The sequence below is a fragment of the Amblyraja radiata genome, chromosome 28 (assembly GCF_010909765.2).
Source record: "Amblyraja radiata isolate CabotCenter1 chromosome 28, sAmbRad1.1.pri, whole genome shotgun sequence".
NCBI classification, from domain to species: Eukaryota; Metazoa; Chordata; class Chondrichthyes; order Rajiformes; family Rajidae; genus Amblyraja; species Amblyraja radiata.
The window spans coordinates 25848984-25876258 of NC_045983.1; the positions used below are offsets into that span (position 1 = coordinate 25848984).

At 43.8% G+C, this 27275-nt stretch overlaps 1 protein-coding gene across 1 annotated transcript in view; it reads left to right on the forward strand.

Annotated features, from left to right (window-relative positions):
- The window catches only part of caln1 (calneuron 1), a 281363-nt gene that overhangs the window by 40265 nt on the left and 213823 nt on the right, over positions 1–27275 (forward strand). The window contains exon 2 of the mRNA XM_033046149.1: positions 2690–2833. Within this exon, the coding sequence (XP_032902040.1) occupies positions 2690–2833 (144 nt within the window). The remainder of the gene's footprint in view (positions 1–2689; positions 2834–27275) is intronic.

Here is a 27275-nt window from a genome sequence, read left to right on the forward strand (position 1 = left end):
ACAAAGTGCTGCAGCAACTCAGTGGGTTAGGCAATATCTATGGAGGGAAGGGTCCTGACCCAAAATGGTGCCTGTTCCATTTCCTCTGCAGATGCTGGCCTGATCGCTGAGTTTCTCCGCATTTAGACTTTGCTCACGATTCCAAAATCTGTATTTCCTTGTGTCTACACCTCATATTCTGCTGGGTTAGCACACTTCCCAGACTTGAACATTGAATTTTCCAGTTTCAGGTAACCAATATCCTCCCCTTCTCCCTCCCCTTCTCCCTCCCCTTCACCTTGCCTCTCCCCTTTCCTCCTCCCCCCCTTCCCCTTCTCCCTCCGTTTCCCTCTCCCCTTTCCCTTCCCCTCCCCTTCCCGCTCTTCCTCCCCTTCTCCCTCTCTCTCCCCCTCCCCCCTTTCCCCTCCCCCTCCCTCGTCCCCCTCCCCCTCCCTCTTCCCGTGTTCTTTTCCCACTCCTATCAGTCCACAGTTTCTTTCACCTTTTCTAACCCAGGCCCCCTCCCCCGCTTGGCTCCATCTGCCCATCATTCCCCCTCCTTGCCCAGTTCCATTTATCTCTCCCTCACCCGCACTTCGATATATTCACCATCTTCCCACTTCCCACCCGGGCCAAAACCCTTAGCTGTTTGCTGGGTGAGAACGGGAACCTGGTGCAACTTGGATGGGGGAGGGATGGAGAGAGAGGGTTGAAGTTAGAGAAATCAATATTCCAGTCCACGACGCTGGAAAAGCTGACTCATCCTCTTCGCCTCCGTGGATGCTTCTTGACCCTCTTCTGCGTTCTTCTAGCGCTTTGTGTGTTTTTTATGCTCCACTTGTCGCCTGGTGTCCGCCAAAAATATTCCTTCCCGAAACAATGCAACAATCAATCAAATCCAACCTGTGTGTGCATTATTCCCTCGTGACGGAAGCCTTCGATTTGCAGGCGCTGCTTTCAGTCCTGGACATTGCCAGGCAATACACGGCTTACAGCAGCAATCACTCGATGGGAAATGCAATTGCAACTGGGCTGAGATTTCTCATCCACGGTCCTGAGATTAATTGTAGTGTTTTCACAGGGATCACAAGAGGAGAAATTGATGCTGGGGTCCAGTGCTCCTGCCTCTGTTTTACATCAATTGCATGCATTTGTCACTCGGTTTAATAGATGGAGATGAAAATAAGGCGGTGTATTATTTTTCAGTTTATTTTTTTTGTCAGAACCGACATAAATTTTGTTTAATAAAGTCATAAATTATTTTAATGGGGGTCTCATAGGAGAATATAGTGTTTGTGCGGTAATGAAGTCGTAAAGCCGTCCTATGAGAGTCTGTTTATGATTCTGCTGTTGAAAAGTGCACTTAAGAAACTTTCTCCATTCTGTTGGTTCAGCAGTGGTCTAGAGAACAAGGAATTGTCTCAGCACTTGTGTGCACTCAGAAGGCGTGGGTGCCACTGCCATTGCCAGTATTTGTTGTCTTTCCCACTTTGTTCTGAGCTAAAGAGGCATTTAAGGGTCTGGAGCAATATCCGGGTTAAACTTAGCAAGATAGACACAAAATGCTGGAGTAACTCAGTGGGACAGGCAGCATCTCTGGAGAGAGGGAATGGGTGATGTTTCGGGTCGAGACCATTCTTCAGACTTAGTCAGGGGAAAGGGAAACGGAAGATATAGACAGTGATGCAAAGAGATATAGAACAAATTAATTAAAGATTTGCAAAAAAGTAACGATGATAAGGGAAACAGACCATTGTTAGCTGTTTGTAGACAAAAATGCTGGAGAAACTCAGCGGGTGAGGCAGCATCTATGGAGCGAAGGAAATAGGCAACGTTTCGGGCCGAAACCCTTAGCTGTTTGTTAGGTGAGAACGGGAACCTGGTGCAACTTGGATGGGGGAGGGATGGAGAGAGAGGGTTGAAGTTAGAGAAATCAATATTCATACCAAAGATACTAGAGTGGATTCATATGACTGGATTAGCAAACTTAGCCAGGGTGGCAGATTTTCTTCTTGAAAGACTGCACTAAACCATGTGGGTTTTACAACAACCCAGTAGTCCCACAATAACTAATTGGCTTCTTCAATTCCATTGTTTAACTCCCCAGTGGCATTGTAGAATTTAAACTCGGGTTTCTGGATCAGAGGTCTAGCATTTTGCCTGCCAGTGCAGTAACTCATTCACCATACCACACCCTGCCAAGTTCGTCTCTGCAAAGTCAATGCTTGGTCCATGAGCTCACTGCGGTTGTGAGACTTCTTATAAGCTCTCATTATTTCCATATTGCATTCACTGCACTTCAATAGCGCCCAACGAGACGCCGCAAAATGCTGGAGTAACTCAGTGGGACAGGCAGCATCTCTGGAGAGAAGGAATGGGTGACGTTTCGGGTCCAGATCCTTCTTCAGACTGAAAGTCAAGGGAGAGGGAGACTAGCGATATGGAAGGGTAAGGTGTGAAAATGACAGATCAAAGCAGACGAAGCTCAAAGAAATGTAAAACGGTTCATCGTTAGCTAAGGGAAGGTGTCATACAAGGCATACAATCAGTAAAATTAATCAGGACAGTGAAACTAGTCAGAGTACTAGGGTTGGGGAGGGATAGAGGGATTTGGTGCATCCTGATTTTACTGAAGACATTGCATATATGTAGGTTTGTCCTTGATTGATAAGATTGTAATTGTCATTTTTGTTTGCATATATTCCTACAGAAATAAGAGAAGCCTTTCGAGTATTGGATCGTGATGGGAATGGGTTCATTTCAAAGCAAGAGTTGGGCATGGCCATGAGATCCCTGGGCTACATGCCCAGTGAGGTGGAACTTGCCATCATCATGCAGAGGTTGGATATGGACGGTAAGAACACCCTTATCACAATGTTCATTGTTCGTGCATGTGTGTGGATGTGTGTAAGAGAGAGTAAGATTCCTCTGATTTATCAAAAATAGCGCATGTGACATTTAAATACTTAATTATTTAACAAGATCTTACTGAAATATTAAAGGACAGTTTTCTCAGTAATTACTATGGACAAGCTGGGATTGTCCTCCTTAGAGCTGAAAATAAATGGAGATTTGATATTTTTCAAATCATGAATAATTTCACTGCCGTAAGTAAGGAAAAGTCGTTTTCAATGGCTGAAATGTCGATACCCAGAGCACAGGTTTAAAATTTACGATGACTGGAAAAGATTCAGTGATCAATTTTTAAAATGTTGATTAGTTCAGGTGTGGAATCCATTTTCTGAAAGATGTTTTCCAAGATGGACTCAGGAGTAGCTTTGAAATGGAATTCTATTCAAATGAAGAACTGCAGGCAAGTGGAAATAAAGGTGGGTATTGGGATAAATGGATTCTAAAGAGTTTGAGCAGAATAGAACACCTTGTGCTCATCTATCATTCTATAGTCCTAGTATTAGTCAGCCATGTTAGTTGAGCTGGATGCTTACAGCTGGTGTGGTCAGACTACACTGACACTAAAAGGAATTTTAATAAGCTTGTGGCAAGGACCTAAAAGGACCTTCATTTGGAAATCCACAAAGACACATGGAGCAAAATCAAGAGAGGGTGAATCTACAGTCATGGGGAGAGATGGGGTTCAGATAGATGGCTACTTGAAGAGATGGGTGCACAGATATTGGGAACTATCTGGATATATCTAAATATTGCAGGTAGCTTTGAAGAACTGTAAGTGGGTGTCTTTTGTTGGGGAGGGGATGTGGGCTCTGAATCTCAATTCCAGAAGAAAAACCGGATACCAAGTGAAAGCAGTGGCCTGTCTAATCTCTCATGGTCAGGGTAGGGAGCTGGAGACTGGGCATAAAGGTTGGGATTGATGGTGGTGTGAGTGGGGGGTGGTGCTAGGTGGATGGGCTATTGATAGCTGTGTTTTGCTTAATCTATAATTAAATGAATTAGGGGGTCATCCAAGACTGCAACCTGACACATCAAGTCAATGAGTAGTGTTGGAAAAATATAACTTGGTGTTGTTAGCCCAAATGTGGATGTTGACTTGGGCCTTCAGACGATGCTGATTCAGAAGAGGAGAAACGGGTGGCCAGGAGTAGATTCTTGTGGAAGCTCAGAAGTAATTTTGTGGAAAGATCCCATTGCCATTGTTGTTTTGACTGTCATTGAGTTTGATTGGTAGACTAAGAGAAAGTAGTCAGGTTGAACAGGGGTACAGTTGGAAAGAATAGGACAAGTGATCAATAAAGTCAAAGCCAAAGTCACAGGGAGAATGTGCAAACTCCACAAAGTCAGCACTAGAGGTCAGAATTTAACCTGGAACATTGGAGCGATTAGGCAGCTGTACCACTTTCAGTGTCACTGCATTACTTTGGTTTGTAACAGTTGATATTGTGCCAGCCTAACATAAATGCACTGTTTTTCTTAAGTAAAAGACAATTGTCCAGATAGTTAGGATCCTCGTTTTCATATTGGCCCAGGTTTAATACTATAACGTTAATAATGACTAAAATTATGCTTGAGTGATTCCTAGGTACTCTTTATGTCTTCAAGTGATTTATCTGATCAGGAGATTATTCTGTGCTGTATCAACATGCAAGTTGTTACTGATGATAAGTGCTGCAGAGTTCCATACAGATGTGATTGACACTAAAGGGGGGGGGGGGGGGGGGGGGGGAGGGAATGAAGAAGGGCAACAGATGAGAGGTAGCCATGTTTTATATTCCCAGAGATTACCTCGTACTATCTGGGCCAAAATGCCCAGTTCCCTCCCATGTAGCAGAGGAGGCAAGTAATACTGGGAGTCCAATGACCCAGTTATATGTTGTTGGTCAAGGAAAAGAGCTGTGATATAGCTTTGTGGGAAGTAAAGGACTTACAGAGTAAAATCCATCCTTATAGCCAGCATGCTGTCATTATTATATTAAAGAGTCTAGTTAATGGGCTATATTTATTCAAGTTATTTTGATTCAATTATTTAGTGTCTGTCAACCCAACTCTGGGTTCCACTTGATTTTTTTAACCTGAATTTACTGAAACCAATAATTATTTCCCAATAATTAGGAATTTATCTAAACCAATAATTAGGAATTACCAATAATTAGGAATTTTTAAAAACCTGAATTTATCAAAACCAATAATTAGGAGTTAGTTACTCCAGGGTGGAATCTGCCTGAGCAAAGTGTCAATGTCTTGAAAATATGAATTAATGTTAAAGAATGATATTAAACCCTTGGTGATCAGTTAATATATTAAAGAGACTTATTTTAAGGAGGACTCTTGCTAAAGCAATAGTTTGCTCAAGTTTTCATTTGATTCTTTGCATGAAATAGCTTCCAGAAGTTGTGAAGGAAATGGAGATTGAGATTTCAAATATTTACCATTTTGTGAATTAAAGTCATTTGTTATATTACAAAATTCTGACAAATAAGGCTGAGTAATTTGGTACAGTGGCCTGTTGTATGTATAACGGCTTTGTCATAATTATTTATATACCTCGCAGGCAAACATATTTGATGGCGGTATTTGAAGAGTTTGGCTCTGCAAAAAAGTAATTTGCTTAGGAATATAATTGCGTTATGTACCCATAATGATATGAACAGGTCTAAACTGATACAGAATGATGGAGTACAATTGGCTGCGTTTCTAGTTGGTAAGATCGTACCTAGAGCAACTTTGCTGATTCTTCATCGGATTGTTCTGACTTTTAAGACATTTAATGTACTTCCACATAAAATGACAAGAAATTAATTGGAACACTGATGATTCAGATTGTATGGTTATGCCCTCCTTGAAATTTCCCACATTTCACATCAGAGATGTGTTATATATTAAGTCCCTCCAGAGCAAAAAGGCCATTAAAATCAGCGGGGAGTGAGATCTGGTCTTTCAGAAAATGATTACTTAAAGCTATTTTCTTTGATTGCTGCAACCTGACTATGGAGAATGTGAATTGGAGAGGCAGTGTGCTCATGTCCATTCTTGCCTGTTCTGATTCAAGCACCAGAATCTACAAATGACTGGGGACAATGCCTGTTCAGACAGTACTTTACTGTCTAGCAGTGACTGAGTTGCATTATGTGCTGGAAGATGAACTCCAGATCACCTTGATGATTGTGGAAATCATTGTTCATGTTCAAGTGTCTTTATCGGTTTCTTCATGAAAGAAGGCAGCAACAGAAAGACTACAATCTTGCATGGTGTCACAGCGGTAGATTTGTTGCCTTAGAGAGCCAGAGATCCGGGTACGATCATGACTTTGGGTGCTGTCTGTACGGAGTTGGCACATTCTCCCTGTGACCGCATGGGTTTTCTCCAGGATCTCCACTTTCCTCCCACATTCCAAAGACGTACAGGTTTGTAGGTTAATTGACTTTGGTGTGCAGGGTAGTGCCAGTGCATGGCGATCGCTGGTTGGCACAGACTCAATGGGCCGAAGGGCCTGTTTCTGCGCTGTAAATCTCTAAACTAAACTAAACTAATCCCTTCACATTTCTGAAATGACTATTCCAACATTTAAAAAACAGTCAGACAGGCACATGCATTGGACATGTTTGGAGGGATATGGACCAAACGCAGGCAGATGGGATTAGTGTAGCTGGGACATATTGGCCAGTGTGGGCAAGTTGGGCTGAAGAGTCTGTTTGCACACTGTATAACTCTAGGACTCTAAATCTGCAAATCTGCAATTATTGAGGCTCCAATGTTGTTATTGCAACGAATTGTATCACCAGGAGATTTCATTCCATTAATATCCAGGGATTAGTCAGATAGAATTAAATACTAGTTGGCTATTCCTTTGGAAGTGAGCCCCATTGCTTCAAGCTAGTATCCTTGGCAATATAATTACATTTTTAGCAGCAGTTCTATCCACATCGGAATGGAAACACTTTCATGTCCAGTGGGCTCATGTGTTCATTGATGAGCAAGATGGTGGCTTGTTGAAGAGGACTTCCAATGCCCATATAGATGAAGAATTATTGTCCAAGGGTCTCCAGGGTCATCATTGCACGCACCTCCAGTGTTCCCCAATTTTCCTGCCAGAGCCACAAGCAGAAAGGACAATAAAAATGTCCTGAATATATTTCATAAGTTCGAGGAGTACAATTAGGCTATTTGGCCCATCATGTTTACTCCGCCATTTATTTATGGCAGATCTATCTTTCCTTCTCAACCCCATTCTCCTGCCTTCGCCCCATAACCCCTAACACCATAACTAGTCAAGAATCTGTCAATCTCCGCCTTAAATTTGTCCATTTTACTTCGGAGTCACGTGAGTGCCTACGTGAAGAACCCCGCCAGGACGCATGCGTGACATATCGCTTTCACGCTTGCGAAACGACAGGCGGGGTGGAGCGTTCCCCCGCAGTGGTAAGTTTGAAACCGCGACCTGCAGGTAAGTGATTTACTCTGCGGTAGTGTTTGTCCCCGCGCTGTTTTTACACAGGGGGGGAAGCTGGACAAAATAGTGTTCACAAGTGCTGCGAGTGAAGCTGGCTGGGGAGGACCGCGATGTTGCGGGAGTCAGCAGCAGCTGAAGGCACAAGCCCCGTAAGTGGGATCAGCTGTGCCGACTTTTGGTCCCGCGCCGGCCAGAACACCACGGCCGGGCGGGAGACTATTCAGAATGGGGCCGTCGACTTTGACAAATCGAAACGGCAGGAGGCGGGGTGGAAACGACGTTCCCCGTAGGGACAGTTTTAAACCAGGACCTGCAGGTAAGTAAAACTGCGGTCTTTATTCTCCCATACTGTTTCACAGGTGAGGAAACATGGAGAGCTGTGCAAATAACGGCAGGCGGCACAGGAATCACCCGTAAGGGAACAGCTGTGCCCGACTTTCGCTCCCGCACGGGCCAGATTAAACACCATGGCTGGGCGGGAGACCATACAGAACGGAGCCGTTGGCTTTGACAAGTCAAAAGGGCAGGAGGAGGGGTGGAAGACGTTCCCCCTTAACAGGCAAGTTTTAAGCCTGGACCTGCAGGTATGTGATACTGCGGTCTTATTGTTCCCATACTGTTCTACAGGTGGGGGGAAACATGCACAGGTAAAGAAGTCGACCAGAGCTGGCGGGGGAAGACCGCGGAGTTGCGGACGCCAGCAGCGGCCGGCAGCACAGGAATCACCCGTAAGGGAACAGCTGTGCCCGTACTTCGCCCCCGCACCGGCCAGATTAACACTGCGTCTGGGCGGGAAGGCAAGAAGAAAACCAAAAAAGTCGAGGACTGATGAGTCCGACTTTGGGCGGCCAGCGACCGTGAGCGCTGGAGCCGGTTGGAGCGGCTTATGGAGCCGAGCTCCAACATGACAGGCTCCGGGAGATGGAGTCTAGTCACTGTGGGCACTATGTAAAACCCACAGCAGCACCTCTTGTAGGGCTGCACAGTGCATCTCCCTCGTCAGAGGGGAGTACTGGGGGGGGGGTCAATTCTGGGCTGACCCTGAAGAGGGGTTTTGACGAACAAAACTACAAGTGTGCAGGGAGTGCAGGAAGGCAAAATCTACTGGTCATGGTGTCCAAATACATACAGCCAGACCACGATGGACACCACTGCAAAAATACTTGGGACCAGGAAACTGCGCATCCCTGAATGTTCCAGTCGTGGAAATAGCATCTGGAAAAATGTCGGAGCAGGACTTAGGGAAAGCCCTGGGGCTCATAAAGGCGACAGCATTATGGAGCTCCTACAGCCAAAGACAGCACCCTTATGCACCCACCAGCAGAACAAGAGAAGCTGGTGAAAGCTCAAAGGCCGGGCATACAGGACAGCGGTCTTTTAGACCATAGCCCAGACCGGCCTTTCTGGAAGATGCGCAAACCCCCAACCCAAAAACAAACCCAGACACCGGCGCCTCAACCTCCACGAAGACCACACAGAAGAAGCAAACCTCCACTGGTAACAATGGAGGTAGGTGGGTCTGGTCCCTTACAAATTATAGGAAGAGTGGATAATACACACATTGGTGGGAGATTACACTCTTTTGGATACATGGTGTATATTAACTACAGACACTTATATCCTAAGCAGTATCCAGGGATATACCATTGAATTGTGCAAAAGGGGTAATGGGTAAACCCAACACGATTGGCTGGAATTTGTGTCTTATATCTTTACCAAAAACAAAATAGATGGTGGACAGTCGCATCATCATCGAATTGACCAAATTGAATACATTGTACTATATATTCAGTACAAAATGGGAACTGGTAACTGCTAAAGGACTGATTTCCAAAGGCTACTCCATGGCTAGCATCGACCTAAAAGATGTTTACTATTCAGTGCCTACACGGACTGATCACAACGTTATTTAATAAAAAAGAAAAAAGAAAAAAAAAAAGAAAATTCAACTGGATAGGGCAGCTCTGGCAGTATAGAGCTCTACCAAATACATAATCATATGATCATACTCATTGTGGGCATAACTTTGGAGTTGGCCTAACTAGTTGTAACAGCACCATACAATTGGGTGAAAACTGGGGTTATCATCCATCCAGTTAAATCTAAACTAACGCCTACCAACATAATGGATTATTTGGGGTTCACTATTGACAGCTCACATGTCGGTGACTTTACCAAAGGACAAGGCTACAGTCTTAAATGAGGCCTGCAACAACCCCACTGACATCAGTGAACCGTCTATCAGATTGGTAGCAAGTATAATTGGCATATAGTGTCTGCCTTTCCAGCCACACAATTTGGACCTTTGTATTACCAAAAATCTACAAAGGGCAAAAATACAAACACTCAAAGTTAATACTGGTCAATTCGACAGACCAATAAGCCACCAAACAAAGCTTATGGAATTAAAATGGTGGAGGGATAACATTCGGCATTGTTCCAACCCTATCGTTATCAGCAAACCCTTAGGGGTGCTACAAACTGATGCCAGTGCGCTTGGTTGGGGTACTACCAATTTCCATCTCCATCTGTGGTGGTAGATGAAAGGCACAGGAGGCATCATTATCACAGACACTGGGCATAAACTACCTGGAAATGTGGGGTGCGTTCTATGGCCTAAAGTCATACTGTCTGGGAGAAATCACCAGCATGTCAGACTACAGAGTGACACACTGACTAATACAATTTGGTAAGGGTGTATCCAGAGAAATATTGGAATATCAGCTACTTACCTACCAGGTAACCCAAAATTCAGTGACAAACATCAGGTCACGCAAATTCAATAAAATATGACTTAATCACCAGTTACCAAACTGTGTTTCTTGGGAACCAGACCCTGGGACAGCAGGGACAGATGCTTTTCACTGCATTGAGGGGGCAATTGTTTATCTATGCATTCTCTCCTTTTCTGCATCATCAGTCGGGTATTACGAAAAATACAACAAGACTCAGCGTCTGTTAATTGGTAGTGCCGATTGGCCTACTTAATAATAATAATAATAATAATGGATGGGATTTATATAGCGCCTTTCTAATACTCAAGGCGCTTTACATCGCATTATTCATTCACTCCTCAGTTACACTCGGTGGTGGTAAGCTACTTCTGTAGCCACAGCTGCCCTGGGGCAGACTGACGGAAGCGTGGCTGCCAATCTGCGCCTACGGCCCCTCTGACCACCACCAGTCACTCACACACATTCACTTCACACACATTCACACACAGGCAAAGGTGGGTGAAGTGTCTTGCCCAAGGACACAACGACAGTATGCACTCCAAGCGGGATTCGAACCGCTACCTTCCGGTTGCCAGCCGAACACTTAGCCCATTGTGCCATCTGTCGTCCCAAGTTGAAGTTGATACAAGTTGAAAAATACAACAAGACTCAGCGTTTGTTAATTGGTAATGCCGATTGGCCTACTTAACCATGGTTCCCTGTGATACTCAACATGGGTTTTAACCATGCATCACCATCCTGAAACAACCAGATTATTGGTTCATCCCGTAACAGGGGAACCCATCCATGTCAAAAACAACAAACCTATCAATTTGTAGAGTCTAAAGAAACCTCTACTGCAACTGGGACTGGCGGACCGAACATTGAACATTATCTCAGCGGGCCACAGACAGTCCACCAAAAACTATATCTGGTATACATCAGGAAATGGGAGATATATTGTCACAGAAACAACATCACCTACAGTTTGATGAACATAACGTCTGTTCTCAAATTCCTGGCAGGCCTCCATTATGATGAGGGGCTCAGTTACAGTGCCATTAACTGCGCCAGAAGTGCCCTTTCAACATATCTATGGCGAGGATCAGAGCGTCATTCTGTTGGGACTCACCCCTGGTAACCAAACCTATGAGGAGGAATTTTTAATATCAATCCCCCAAGAACCAGGTACTCTCTAAATGGGATATGAGTATTGCCCTAACGTTGCTAAGGAATTGGTCTCCAGCGACAGCTCTGTCCCTGCAAAGACTGACGCACAAAACAGTATGCTGATGGCTTTGGTCACGGCACTAAGGGTACAGTCGTACATAAGTTAAGGCTGGACTATATGACTTCTTCAACAGGAATATAACGTTTCATATTACGAATTAGTCAAACAGAACAGACCGGGATCATCAGGCCTCAAAATAGAATTTAGGGATTATCCTACAGATATCGTCTCTGTATAATAAGACAATTATTGTTCTATATGGAGAACACCAAAAACATCTGAGGCTATGAGATGGCACTACTAATCAGCCACAAACAAACCCACAAAAAAGTGTCAGTTCAAACTATTTCCAGATGGCTGAAACAGGTTTTAACAACACCTGGGGTGGATACTAACATATTCAAATCTTATTCCACCAGGGCTGCATTGGCAGCTATGGAGTTGGATACACCAATGAACCAAATCCTCGAGACAACAGGATGGATCAGGGGAAAATGTTCCAACTATTCTACCACAAACCAGTAGTTAAACTGGAACTTTGCAGAGCCAATTTTAAGTTCTGTAATATAATTTCACCCCATAAATAGGGGCTATAATTTGTTGTTAACAATTTATCATGGATTTCAATGTTGGATTCATGTCTAAACATGTTAACACAATTCCTCCCACAGTCAATTAAGGCAGATGTGATGCATGGACTCGTTTCCACGGCATGAAATCACAGAGCTTTGAAATCTTCACGTAGTCACTCACGTGACTCCGAAGTAAAATAGTGAGATTAAACGAGAACTTGCCAGTTCGAAGTTTGATCATTATTTTATGAGGAGTTACGTTGAGGGTATACGTGCCCTCCGCTCCCACCCTTGATCATATACTCAACTGGTATTTTCTTCTCTAATCTTACTATGTTCATTCATTACAGTTATCTGTGATTTCACACCGCTGCTTTGAAGAATGACACGCATGCGTCCTGGCGGGGTTCTTCACGTAATCCCTCAACGTACTCCTCATAAAATAATGATCAAACTTCGAACTGGCAAGTTCTCGTTTAATCTCACTATTAACTTGGCCTCCACAACCGTCTGTGGCAATGAATTCTTCATATTCATCACCCTCTGACTAAAAAATTAATCTTCATCACCTTTCAAAAGGTCCGTCCATTTATTTTATGGCCTCTGGCCCTAGACTCTCCCACTAGTGAGAGCATCCTCCACACATATTTCTGCTGAAAAGTGTTATCTCCTCCTTTACCAATCTAATATCTCCATTGCCCTCGATGATTGTCCGCAGTAGAATTCAGGCTCTCCTTGTCCACATAAACTGTTTCCTATTATGTGTACCGGAAGCTGGGGTAAAAAAAAAGCCTCAAATCTGTGCTATTTGAAAGGAAATGTTTGAGAGTCGTCCACCTTGTATGAATATTCAACACTCTGGAGGCTTCTGCTCCTTGGTACTTTGTACTTGCCACATTTAATAGTTGGCATGTAAATAGAACAGCCTGTTGACACATATACCAAGGCCACTAGTTGACAAAGTGTGCCGCAGTCTACCTCTTTGATGTTCAGAGTAAACAGCAAAGAAGAATAAAGAAGCTTTATAAAGCGAATTATTAAAAATAGGGCTGTTTATATGCATAGTTTCTCGCAGCAACATTTTTTGCAGACCAAAAGACCTTGGCCGTTCCCTTGCAGATTCTGTTATAGTTTCAGGATAATGGAGCACCTCTGATCTACCCACTGCAGGTCTTTCCTCCAACGTTTCTTCCAAAGAAAATTCCAAAATGCTGGAGTAACTCTGCGGCTCAGGCAGCAACCCTGAAGGACACGGACAGGTTTCGGGTTGGGACCCTTCCTTAGATTTCTTCCAAAGAGTCTCATCCCTTTCCCCGATCTTAGTTTAGTTTAGTTTATTGTCATGGGTGCCGAGGTACCGTCAAAAACCTTTGTTGCGCGCTAACCAGTCAGTGGAAAGACAATACATGATTACAATTGAGCCATCCACTGTGTGCAGATACATGATAAAGGGAATAATGTGAATAACATTAAATGAAGAAATGCTGCTGTCAGAGTAGAGATTGAAAAGAGTGGGGTGATTATAACATGTGATTGTAGATCTACTTCTGTGGCTAACACACAAAGAGTCGCCTGGATTGGCCGCCATCTTTCTTCCCGCCAGAGGGAGCAGAACTTTGTTTCAACCATTTCTGAAACATTCCTTTACAGTATCCGTCAGCACCGTAAGTGTTCCTGCCGCCGTAAATCTCGCCGCCATCTTCGACGTTCCCCCAAAGACACCAATAATGAAATACGAGGAGCTTTGGCAGAATACATCAGTGAATTGACCTCCTGAGCTCAGCTGGTTGCTGGAAGTGTGCCTGATCTGCCACCGTGCAAGGGGTGGCATCATTAATCCACAGTATCAGTGTAAGATCAATCAATGAAAAACACAAGCCAATTTACTAACTGCTGATGCCTGCTTCCGGCACACGCTGGAATCATGATCATCCACGCCAACTATTAAATAATGAAACTATTAGCTTCATTGAGCTGAAGTGAGTATGTCAACCCCTCCTACTGACCTGTCTTTCAAAGCACGCGAACACATAAAACTTCTTAAAGACAAATCAATGATGGGAAGAGGTGCTTCATGCAGAAATCTTAAAGAGGAGTTCACCCACCCACCTGCACAGTAATACAATATATGTAATGGGTCAATGGGAAGTAGGGTTGCCAACTGTCTCGTATTAGCCAGGACATCCCGTATATTGGGCTAAATTGGTTTCTCCTATACGGGACCGCCCTTGTCCCGTAATTGACTGCTACTACTCGGGTCGAGGGGACTGTCGGGTCGGAGAGCCGTGTCTGGCCCCGACTCACCCATCCCGATGTAGTGCAGCCCATGGAGTGCAGCAGCAGCGCCTCGCCCGTGGCCCGGTCGCTTGGCAGCCCAGCCAGCTGTCCGACCTTCGGACCTTCGCTTACCGCCGACACCACCACCCCTCCTTCTCATGGACGATTATCGGTTCATGAGTTGGATGGGGCGCCGGACTTTACGTGAGACGTCACGCGGGCCAAAACTCCTCAACTGGCTCGCCGGCTGGGCTTTGTGTGCAGTCCGGCACCCGGGCCAACTCATCATTCACCCAGCAATGGCCGAGTCGGTCAACGAATTGCCGTCGAGAATTTGTCCCGTATTTTTACCTTTTATCCCTTATTTGGGAGTGAGAAAGTTGGCAACCCCAATGGGAAGGAACTGCGGATGCTGGTTTAAACCGCAGATAGACACAAAAAACAGGAGTAACTCAACAAGGCAGGCAGCATCTCTGGAGAGAAGGAATGGGTGACGTTCAGAAGAAGGGTCTCGAACCGAAACATTGCCCATTCCTTCTCTCCAGAGATGCTGCCTGTCCCGCTGAGTTACTCCAGCTTTTAGTGTCTATCATAATGCCCCTGTGGAATGGCCTTAACTTAAACAGACCAGTATGTGGAGTCAGAATTTAAATTGCAAATTTAATGGATGATATACCAATTTACTATTTTTCAAATGCTAAGCCGTCCCATACTAAAGTATACCAAAATCTAAAGACCAATTAACATATTTTGCCTCCTATCCTGATGCAACATCTTTGCTAGCAAACTCAACGGAATAAATATTAGAATTCTGTTGCCATACTGCATAATGGTTAATAATTACTATTGGATAGACACAAAGTGCTGGAGTAACTCAGCGGGTCAGGCAGCATCTCAGGAGAAAAAGGAATGATGATGTTTCGGATTGGGACCCTTCTTCAGACTGGAAGTGGAGGTGAGGGAACTGGAGGTATGCGTAGGCCAGAACAAAGCAGGGCTGGCACCAGTTGAACAAGGAAGGGTGGAGTCCATAATGGCCTATTGTTGGCTGGGAAAGAGGTGATAATAATTCCTAATAGTTCAGTTTTTAATACTGATCCAGTATAACTAATGTGTTTCTTTCTGACGTTTATGGTGTGGCCATGTTGGTCAAGGTAGGCAGCATGTTCAGAGTAAGCTCCATTCAGAGCCATAACTGACACTAAAATGGCCTAGTCCATAACATTAAATTGAAGGAAGACACAAAATGCTGGAGAAACTCAGCGGGGCAGGCAACATCTCTGAAGAACATGGATAGATGACGTTTTGGGTCGGGACCTTTCCTCAGACTGATTGTGGGGGAGTGGACCCTCTTCTCTTCCAGCTTTCTTCCCACCCTCCCCTACAATCAGTCTGAAGAAGTGTCGCGACCCGAAACAACACTGATCTGTGTTCTCCAGAGATGCTGCCTGACCCACTGAGTTACTCTGTGTTGCACATCAACATCTTCTCCTTAACAAAGGATTTTATTTTGGTAATAACAAAATAGCACTTATAATAAATAAACAGTCTGGGGAACAGTCCTGGCCCGAGGTGTCACCTATCTCTGTTCTCCAGAGATGCTGCCTGGCTGCTGGGCTACACCAGTACTTTGTGTCCTTAACAGTTATCTAACTCCAGTCTGGGATGATGTAAGACTTGCCACAAAACCCTGAGGTGATGATGTTCCTATACATCTCCTGCCCTGTTCTTTCAGATGTTAATGGTGTTAGCTTGTGTTGGGTTTAGAAAATGTGATTGAAGTAACCTTGGTGCAGCAGTGTACTTTGTAAGAAGTTCAGAGTGGAGTTTTTGCTTTTATGTGCTTGGCTGAAGTATTTTGGTATCTTCTTTCTGTCACCCTCTGTGCCAATAAACCTGACATCTTGCACATTAATGAAGAATTAAACAACAATGATTCATGTCTGAAGAAGGGTTTCGGCCCGAAACGTCGCCTATTTCCTTCGCTCCATAGATGCTGCTGCACCCGCTGAGTTCCTCCAGCAATTTTGTGTACCAACAATGATTCATTGTCTTTCTGAATATGTAGCCAATCACTTTTTCTGTGTTCCATGGGAAAAGCAATTTGTGATGAAGTGTTATGGGCCTGTCCCACTTAGGCGACTTTTTAGGTGACTGCAGGAGACTGTGCAGTCGCCACATGGTCACCACATGTTCGCGGGTGGTTGCCGGGGAATTGCCTTCATGGTCGTGAGAAGTTCCTGCTTTCCGGGAACTAGTCACGACCTCATTATGGCCGCCGCGAATTTTATAACATGTTGAAAAGTTTGCGGCGACTAGAATGAAGCCGCCATGGAGAGTAGCGAGAATTCTCGTGCCGTAGGTGGGTCGCAAGGAGGTCCTAATGGGTTGCTAGGAGGTCGAAGGTTCTCGTAGGTTCTTGTAGGCTGTAGCTGGTGCTGACCGGTGAATTTTATTGGCTCAGTGGGGAAAATAACGTAAGCAGTAGTTTTCAGAACCAAGGATAACCGACTGGTAATGTTAAATGCCTGCCGAGCTTCACAGCCGTGTATCTCTGGCTTCTTAAAAGTTGTCTGGCTTCTTAAAAGTTGTCTCCACTCCTTCTCCAGCCCCCCTCCCCCCCCTCCCTCTCTTATAAAGGACTTACCGTCCACTGTGCTAGCCATCTTAATTACAGCACCAACCTTCCTGTTCAACACATTGGCTTTGCACCGTGTGAATTTCAGACAGCGCTCCCCCCGCTTACTCTGTCCCCCGCCTTTGCGATGTGTTTGTGTGTGTGTGTGTGTGTGTGTGTGTGTTCCACTCTGGCAGTCGCCGTTCCAGTTGCCGGTTTTTCAGGCGACTGCTGGCAACTTGACACTCACTGGCAGTCACCTGAAAAATCGCCTAGGTGGGACAGGCCCATAAAGCATCATTAATTGAAGTACCTGTTCTTAAACTTCCACAAAGCCAGAATGTTTTAAAAGAAATAGAGTCGTACAGTGTAGAAACCGGCCCTTTGACCCAACTTGCCTACGCCGACCAACATGCCCCATCTACACTAGTCCCAGCTGCCTGCATTTAGCCCATATCCCCATTAACCTATTCATGGGGATATGGGCTAAACCCTAATCCATAGGCATATACAGTGCCTATGGATACCTTAGGAATGTTTTAAACATTGTGATAGTACCTGCCTCGGCTACCTCCTCCGGCAGTTCGTTCCATATACCTATCACCCTTTGTTTAAAATAAAATTGCCCCTCAGGTTCTTATTAAATCTTTCCCCTCTCATCGTAAACCTATCTCCTTTGGTTCTTGATTCCTCTACTCTGGGTCGAAAACTCTGTGCATTTACCCTATCTATTCCTCTCATGATCTTATTCGCCTCTATAAGATCACCCCTCATCTCATTGTGCTCCAAGGAATAAAGCCCTATCCTGTTCAACCTCTACCTATAGCTCAGGCCCTTGAGTCCTGGCAGCATCCTCATAAAAAAAAGTATAGAATGAAAATGAAAATCTTTTAGTTCCATGAAAACTGGTTTTATAAATATGTGAACAGGGGAATTGGGACATTACATTCAGCAATTTTGCCTTCTATTCCATCAAATCATACAGAATTGTATATGTGCTAGTTTATCTTCCTCTTCTGTACCTATGTCTCAAAGGCAACCTAGTTAAGAACTCTAGTGCTCCAGTGAATAGCCATGGTCCCCAAGCAGCCACCTAGAGGCTTCATCAATTCTTTACAGTGTCACAATTGTAGAGAAGCCTTGAGGACAATGGGCATTTAAACGTTAGTCTATCTGGAGATACAATCCCTTTGTGTTCAAAGGTTGGGTTGCATTGGCCATGGATGCCAATTAGACCACATCATTCCATTGGTAATCCTCCACTGGATTCCTGCCTATGAAATAGCTGGCTTGAACTGATAAAGGTTCTTTGCACAATGTCTCTGGCAGGCGAATGCATGTTGCAATGTATTGGAAAAGACCAGAGGTGCAAAGCAGAGGTATTGCTCACCTGAACAATGGCGCATCTTATAGAGCCGCTGCCTCACAGCGCCAGAGGCCCAGGTTCGATCCTCACCTCAGGTTCTGTCTGTATGGAGTGACAAAGAACTGCAGATGCCGGTTCATACACAAAAGGACACAAAGTACTGGAGTAACTCAGCAGATCAGGCAGCATCTCTGGAGAACATAGATAGATGATGTCTCAGGTCGAGACCATTCTTCAGTCTGTATGGAATTTGTACGTTCTCTCTGTGACTGCATGTGTTTCCTCTGTGTTTCCAGTTTCCTCCCACACCCCAAAGATGTATGGGTTTGTAGGTTAATTGGCTACTATAAATAGCCGCTGGTGTGCAGGGAGTGGATGAAATGTGGGATAACATAGAAATAGTGTGAATGGGTGATCGATAGTCAGCATAGACGCAGTGGGCTGGAGAGCCTATTTCCATGGCTTTTCTCTAAACAAACTAGGATAACGGCCAGTCTTATGATAATATTGGGCTCTGCAAAATCCTTGCAGACATGGCCAGGCATGATTGCATTCACAATTACAGGCATAATTTTGGCCAAATATATCTAAAGACCGGCTTTACCTGGGTGCATGCCTGCTCACATGCTTCTGTTCCTTCTGCAGAATCTTTATGTAGAGGGGCATTACTAGACAGATCTTCCACTCTTGGGTGTTCAGCATCACTAATCAGACTAACTCTTCCATGTTGAACTAGCAGAGCTGAAGGTGCCATGCTTTGTGTGAGATGCCAAGGCTGAACTTAAAGGCTATTTTGGAGAAGTGAATGGGGAGTTGCTCCAACATTCTGGCCTATAGTTATCTTTTACTCAACTTTACTAAAAAATGAACAACCTGGTTATTATTACGGTGCTGTTTGTGAGAGCTGGTTGTGTACAATTAGACTGATGCACTTGTTACACTGCATCTCTGGCTACACTTAGTTTAGCTTAGTTTAATTGACACAGCAGGGAAACAGGCCTTTCGGCCTACCCAGTCCACACCCACCATTGATCACCCTATATTATCCTGCTTTCACATCTTGCACACTAGGGACAATTTGCAGCAGTGGATTCACCAACAAAGCAGCACGTCTTTGGAATATGGGAGGAAACCAGAGCACCCAGGTCACAGGAACGTACAAACTCCACACAGACAGCACCCGTAGTGAAGATTGAACTCGGGTCTCTGGTGCTGTGAAGAAGCAGCTCTATTACTGCGCCACTGCCCCGCCCAGGACTTTAAAAGGACTTGAATGACTATAGAGCGCTTTGAGGCTTCCTGAACCACGGATGCACAGAGTGGTTACCGCATGGAAGGAGTTACATTTGTTACGTTACATTTGCCATACGCTTGCCTGTTGGGTTTAAATTTTAGTTTATTGCCACATGTACTGAGATACAGTGAAAAGCTTTTGTTGCGTGCTAACCAGCCAGCGGAAAGACAATACATGATTACAATCGAGCCACCCACAGTGAACAGAGACATAATAATGAGAATAATGTGAATAACGTTTAGTGCAAGATAACGCCAATAAAGTTCCTCCAACCTCCCTGTATTTTCCTCGCTGTTTCCTATTCTTCCAGGTCTAGCGTTACATGCCAATTAGGAACTTACGCTCTGGATGCTCAAGCCCAAATCATCAACGTGATTGTTTTGTTTAGAAAAGCAAGAGTCATACTGACCACTGGCAATATCAACGTCCATGTTTTCTGTTTCCTGTCCTTGACCAATTTTTAATATATTTTATTCCGTGGACTAAAAAAAAAGTCTATTAAGGTCATGTCATAAGGGAAAGGAGTAGAATTAGGCCATTCGGCCCATCAAACCTACTCCGCCATTCAATCATGGCTGATCTACCTCCTAACCTCATTCTCCTGCCTTCTTCCCATGACCTCTGATGCCTGTACTAATCAAGAATCCATCTATCTCCGCCTTAAAATACTAATTTACGGCTTCCTTAGCCTTCTGTGGCAAAGAATTCCACAGATTCACCACCCTCTGATGAAATAAATTCCTCCTCATCTCCTTCCTACCTTTAATTCTGAGGCTAAGACCTCTGGTCCTAGATTCTCCACCCTCTGACTAATACCATTCCTTCTCATCTCCCTCCTAAAAGAATGTCCTTTAATTCTGTGGCTATGACCTCTAGTCCTAAACTCTCACTAGTGGAAACATCCTCTCCACATCCACTCTATCCAAGCCTTCAACTATTCTTTACGTTTCAATGAGGTCCCCCCTCATTCTTCTAAACTCCAGCGAGTACAGGCCCAGTGCCGACAAACGTATTTGGCACGTTATGTAAAGGCTTTTGGAAGTCCATGTATCAGCTGAATTTCTCTCATCTGTATTATCTCATGAAAGGTTCCATTGTTTATTAAATATGATTTACTTTAAGAAATCAATGTGATTTTTTTCGGAACAATCCACAAATGTAGAAACCATTGCTAATTCGATCCCTGATTTTTGTAATATCTGGAAACCTTCCCACCACTGAGATTAAGCTCATTGGCCTTTGATTGATCAGTGTATTATTGCATCAGTTTTTGGAACCGTTTAATATTTATAATTCTGCAGTTTGCAAGCAACATCCAGTACTTACAGTTAATTGGAGGAAAATGGCCAAAATCTCTACTGTTTTTACCAACTGCTGTCAGGGCCTGGTTAATTATCTACTTTAATACCTTTCTGGAACAATCGTTTTTAAGCCAGCTGGTAATTTAGCTGCTTTTTCTTTTGCTGAGATTCCAACAGCAACTTCTTCCCTGGTGACGCCTCGCTTAATATCTTTGCCAAGTCCCTCAGCCTCCATCAATAGATTTCTGTCCTAATCAACACCACATTTTCTCTTTCTTCCTGCTTACATGCTTATGGAATCCACTTTATGTTTACTGCCCCTCATTGCTCGTAGAACATAGAACAGCACAGCTAATTCCACCTGCAGCAGTTTGCTTTGGTTTTGGTTTTGGTTTTGGGGGGGGGGGGTAGAGGGGGAGAGGGGAGTCAATCTATCCCATGACAGAAGGGGGAGAAGTTGTACAATTTGATACACAGGGAAAAAGGATCTCCTGTGGGGTTCTGTACTGCGTCTTGGTGGAACCAGTCTGTTGCTGAAGGTACTCCTCAGGTTGACCAGTGTGTCAAGGAGGGGGTGAGCTGTATTGTCCAAGATGCTCCGCAGTTTGAGAAGCATCCTCCCCTACAAGATCACCTCCTGTGAATCCAACTCTGCCCCAGGATGGAGCCAGCCTTCCCGATTAGTTTGTTAATCCTGTTGGCGTCCGCGACCTTCACCCTGTTGCCCCAGCACACGGCAGCGAAGAAGATAGCACTGGCTACTACCGATCGGTAGAACATCTGCAGCATCTTATTGCGACTTGTGCAATACTCTGTCTGCATTCTAGCCACAGTTCTGTACAACTGCAACCAACTTAACGGTGGCTCTGCTTTATCAAGTGTTTCCTTAACACAAATTGGACATAACGTGTTTGATGAATCGGGGAACACGATCTGTAATACGCAGGCTAAATTGTTTATAGTGCAACTTCCATTGGGAACTAGAAAACCACTTTGGAAAGTTACTTTGGAAATTGACACTCAGAGAAACAGCTGTCTTGGGGGGGGGAAAAACGTCAGTGGGTCAGGCAGCATCTCCGGAGAACATGGATAGGTGATGTCTTGGATAGGGACACTGATGCACTATTTTAGTGGAGCTTTTGGACAAATTTGTCTCATTTATACAAATGGCGCCTTGCAACGGAACATGTAAATGGCACTTCTTGCATGAAATTGAATCTTGAAAATGCGATTAATTTTTTTGTAAGCCACACGGGGAAAGCAATTCTACCGCAACTAGAGAGCTGTCCTTAACCACTATCTACCTCATCGGAGACCCTCAGACTATCTTCGATCAGACTTTACTGGCTTTATCTTGCACGAAACATTATTCACGTTACACCCTTTATCATATTTCTGTACACTGTGAATGGCTCGATTGTAATCATGTATTGTCTTTCTGCAGGCTGGTTAGCATGCAACAAAAGCATTTTCACTGTACCTCGGTACACATGACAATAAACTAAATTAAGTTTGAAGAGTAAGGACAAGCGTTATGTTTGGAGTATTTAAAGGAATCACCATTTTGCTTGAAGATAAGACGGGAAGAGAATGGTAGCAGAGTAAGAGGGCTCGATTCCATTTCCGGGCATAGAGACAGATGTTGTCCAAATGTTAGAAAACCTTCAGACTGTTTGGACTTGAAATGATAAATATAAATATGATGTAGACATTCTGGAAATCTCAGCTTTTGGACTTGACTTTCAATGCCATCCAATACAGCTCACCCCCTCCATGACACACTGGTCAACCTGAGGAGTACCTTCAGCAACAGACTGGTTCCACCAAGATGCAGGACAGAATGCCTCAGGAGATCATGTGGCTATCAAAGTTTACAACTCCTCCCGCTTCTGTCGTGAAGTAGACTGAGACTGACTCCCCTCCCCCCACCCCTCCCCAATCTTTGCACATCCCCCAAGCCTTTTCACTCGTCACTTTAATTTCATGTTTCATGTATTTTGTGGTTTTTTTATGACTGTTGGCAGATCAATTTCCCTCCTGGGATAAATAAAGTTCTATCGTATCGTATCGTTATCAATATTGCCCTTTCACCCACCATCATTCCTGAGAAATACATTGATTGGCAAATGGCCTCCTCCAGGCACTTAATTACTGTTGGTGCAAGAGAAAGTGCAGGGAAGACTCTACAAGCCACTTCGACTTTACAAAAACATTCCTCAAAGCTCTGAAGACACTTGCGAATACTCTCTGCCGACCTCCACAAGTGCAGATGAATGGAGAATGCCCGTCTCACTCAGACCAAAGCAGCTTTGCTGCCCCAACCAACAGGCCTGAATTTTCACTGCAGTCAGTTCACTTGCAGCATGAGCAATGTGTCAGCTGGGTGGCAGCTAAGTTACCTCCTCTAGAAGGACAAGGGCAGACTTTTATTTGCTCCCTCTAATGCCTGAAAGGTGGACTCCTAATCACATTACATCCTTGGTTGGAATATAATTTTCCTTTTGTGTGTTCTGACAGCGGACGCCGTTTTAGAAAAAAAGACACAAAGTGCTGAAGTAACTCAGCGTGTCAGGAGGCACCTCTGGAGAACACGGAGAGGTGTCATTTTGGGTCAGGGCCCTTTCTCAGACTGATGTTTTGGGTCAGAACCCTTCTATAGGTCGGGACCAGTCAGAAAAAGGGTTCTGATCAGAACCGTGTCTACCCATGATCTCCAGAGATGCTGCCTGACCCGCTGAGATACTCCAGCATTTTGTGTCATTTCTTGCGAACATTAGAGTTCACTGCAAGAATATTGTGAACAGCTCCTCACTGCTGCTAATAATGGCAGTAAGGGATAAGCAACAAAGGCAATTGTCCCGCAATGCCCACAATGCCAGCTCGTGCCCCTCTCCTTCCCCATAATGATTTCTTCCAGCTATCTCCTCTCTACTCCATCAGCCTGAAGTAAAGTCCCAACTTCAGGCTCCTGTGCCAATACTGCCTGACTCGCTGACTTCCTCCAGCAGATTACTTTTCGCCCACAGTCATGCAGTTTCCATGTTCTCATCCCTCAGTTACTGATCTGCATAAGTCCTCATCTGCACAAAGCATGAAAGCAACCACCTCAACTGGGCAAGTTGTTTATTGAACCAATGGAGACTGCAATCATGAACTAATCATCCTTTTGCTTTTATTTAGTTTTTGTGCTATGTGTGCAGCCAACCTACAAACCTGTATGTCTTTGGAGTGTGGGAGGAAGCCGGCGCACCCGGAGAAAACCCACGCAGTCACAGGGAGAACGTACAAACTCTGTTACAGACAGCCCCCGTAGTCAGGATCGAACCCAAGAGTCTGGCGCTGTGAGGCCCAACTGTCCTCGTCAACTTGAAAATAGCTCTTAGATCATAACACCCACAAATACATAACATCCCAATCCATTCATCTCCACCCCCCCCCCCCCCCCCTAAAAAAACTGGGGAACTAACTTCCCAGCAATTAAAGTGTTAAAGCCAATATTTCTGTTCATTCTTTTTAAACTTAGGAGAATGTAGTCCTATTCTTTTCAATTTTAAAGGACTTACTTCTTATCCCAGGAGGAGATTAATAATCCTTTAATAATCAGCCTATTTTTTCGCTGAACCGAATCTATCCAGGTGAGCAATGGAATCTGTGAAGTTTTATTTGCTATAAAATTAGATATTTTTGATCAACTTCTCATTGCCACATCTCTTAAAATCTAATTTCTTGGACCAAACCTTTGGTTTCTGTCTACAGATCAATCCCTTGATGTGATTGTGTGTGGGATTTTGTTAGATGACGCTCCTGTAAATTACTTTGTGTAGGAATGAACAGCAGATAAAGGACAATAAAGGATCTATCTATCTATCTATCTATCAGATGCTGGTTTACACCGAAGATAGACACAAAATGCTGGAGAAACCCAGCAGGTCAAGCAACATCTCTGGAGAAAAGGAATAGCTGACGTTTCAGGTTGAGACCCTTCTTCAGACTCTGAAGTACGGTTTTCGACCCGAAACATCACCTATTCCTTTTCTCCATTTTGTGCCAATCCCCTGCAAATTAATTTGGGAACATTTTGCTTTGTTAATATGTGCTACATCTTTGTCAACTGTTACACTCTGATGTTGCAGTTAGGGATTTACTGTAAAGATAGGTGGATTTAAACAGCGTAGAGTTTTGTGATCATTAATTCATGTACATTAAAAGTGAGGCACAAACCAACACAGCACTGAAAAAAAAAAATCAATATTTTAGATGCTTGATAGCATCTGTAGCTAAATTAATGTGCAATATTGACCATTCATATGCAAGAGCCAAACAAAATTTGCATGTAAATTTAGATTTGTTTTAATTGAAGAGAAGTCCTTATTCATTTTCTGTCATCTTTGAATTAATCTGCAAAGATAATTGACTATGTTTAATTTAACGATAACTACAATTTTACAAGGATATTAATTGTAAAATGTGTCATATACAGTATTTCTTTTTTTTTTTAATGGCATGATCTCCCAGGAATTTCTTTCTTTTGTTTCAGTATCAAGCACATTTGCATTAATAGTCTATCAAGCAAGCATCTGCGTATATCTTTGATTACCATCAATCTCTATTACTGGAAGTCAGCATCTCTTCATGAATATCTAATTAGAATAGAAACCTTATGGGTAATAACTTTCTCCAACTTCTGATGCATTCGCCTGGATTATGAGTAATATGATTCTCGTTTTCATTCTCTTAGGAAGCAAATCCTGAGAAAACATTCAAAGGGTTTTCACAAGTTCAAAAGTTATTGGAGTAGAATTAGGTCATTCGGCCCATCGAGTGTTCAATCATGGGTGATCTCTGCCTCATCCCATTTTTCTACCTTCTTCCCATAACCCTTGACACCTAATCAAGAATTTGTCTATCTTGCCCTGAAAATATCCACTTACTTGGCCTCCACAGCCCTCTGTGGCAATGAGTTTCATAGATTAACTGCCCTCTGATGAAAACAGTTTCTGCTCACCTCCTTTCTAAAAGAGCGCCCTTTAATTCTGAGGCTCTGACCTCTGGTCCTAGACTCTCCCACTAGTGGGAGACCAATCTGTACATTTTTTTTGTACAGAATGCCATACTGCTCCCACTTTTGTGTCAACTTTATGTCACTGTGGAATTGCTACACTGTTGGATGGCCTGTCTTCTGAATGTGTTGTCAAATACCACTCTCACCTAGACGTAGAAGATTAATTGACACATTTTTTCCCTTTGAGAAGTAGAGTTATCCTTGGAACCCTGAACATTACTTGTAAGAAGGAACTGCAGATGCTGGTTTACGGTGAAGAGAGGTTTAGAAGAAGGGTCTTGACCCGAAACTTCACTCGTTCCTCTCTCCTCCTTGTCCCGCTGAGTTATTCCAGAATTTTGTGTCTATCCTGAGCAATACTTGTATTTCTATCAACAATTGTGATCACCATCACAATGGGTGTGTGAGAGCTTTTTTTTTGCAAATTGGCTGCCACTCTTACTATATTAGCATGGTGAGCATATGGCCAAAAATTGCATTGGCTGTTTTACACTTAAGGGTGTTTTATATTTGTAGGAGCTGATTCACTTTTATTTTTGCCTGTCTTTTTGGTTCACTGTAAGTGCCACTGTGCATATATGTAACAGAAAATTAATCTCCAAATTGTATGTTAGAAACATAGAAAAATAGGTGCAGGAGTAGGTCATTCAATATGATCATGGCTGATCATCCAGAATCAGCACCCTGTTCCTCCTTTCTCCCCATATCCCTTGATTCCATCTGCCCTCGGAGCTACAGTATATCTAACTCTCTCTTGAATACATCCAGTGAATTGGCGTCCACTGTCTTCTGAGGCAGAGAATTCCACAGATTCATGACTTTCAGGGTGAAAATGTTTTTCCTCATCTCAGTCCTAACCTATGATCTAAACTGTTGGCCCCTGGTTCTGGACTCCCCCAACATAATTTTTCCTGCACCTAGCCTGTCCAATCCCTTAAGAATTTTATATGTTTCTATAAGATCCCCTCTCATCCGTCTAAATTCCAGTGAATATAAGCCCATTCGATCCATTCTTTTGTCATATGTCACTCCCGCCATCCCGGGAATTAACCTGGTGAACCTATGCTGCACTCCCTCAATAGCAATAAAACACTCAATAAAATCTGTAGAGCAATCCAGAGTCCTCAGTTTTACATTTCTCAGTTATTCAACTTCGACTGTAGATGAGCTATATTCTAACCAGTCTGACTATCATTCTATTAACACAATTGTATTCCACTCTGGGACAACCCATTGTCATAACCATAGCACTGATAGAAATGGTGCTATGCATGCATGTCTCTGGGATGTATAGTTAATGGATTATCTGACACTGGATTGTGAAGTGATGAGTTTCAGGAGCTGATGAGGGAGATCGTGACAAATCAGCAGAAGAAAATGAGCGGAATGTGTGAGGCAGTGTCATTTGAATGTGAGAATTGCATTAAAAAAACATTAACCAGTGGAGGGATATAAGAAACCAAGTGATTGAACAGCACAGGTGCATGCCAATAATG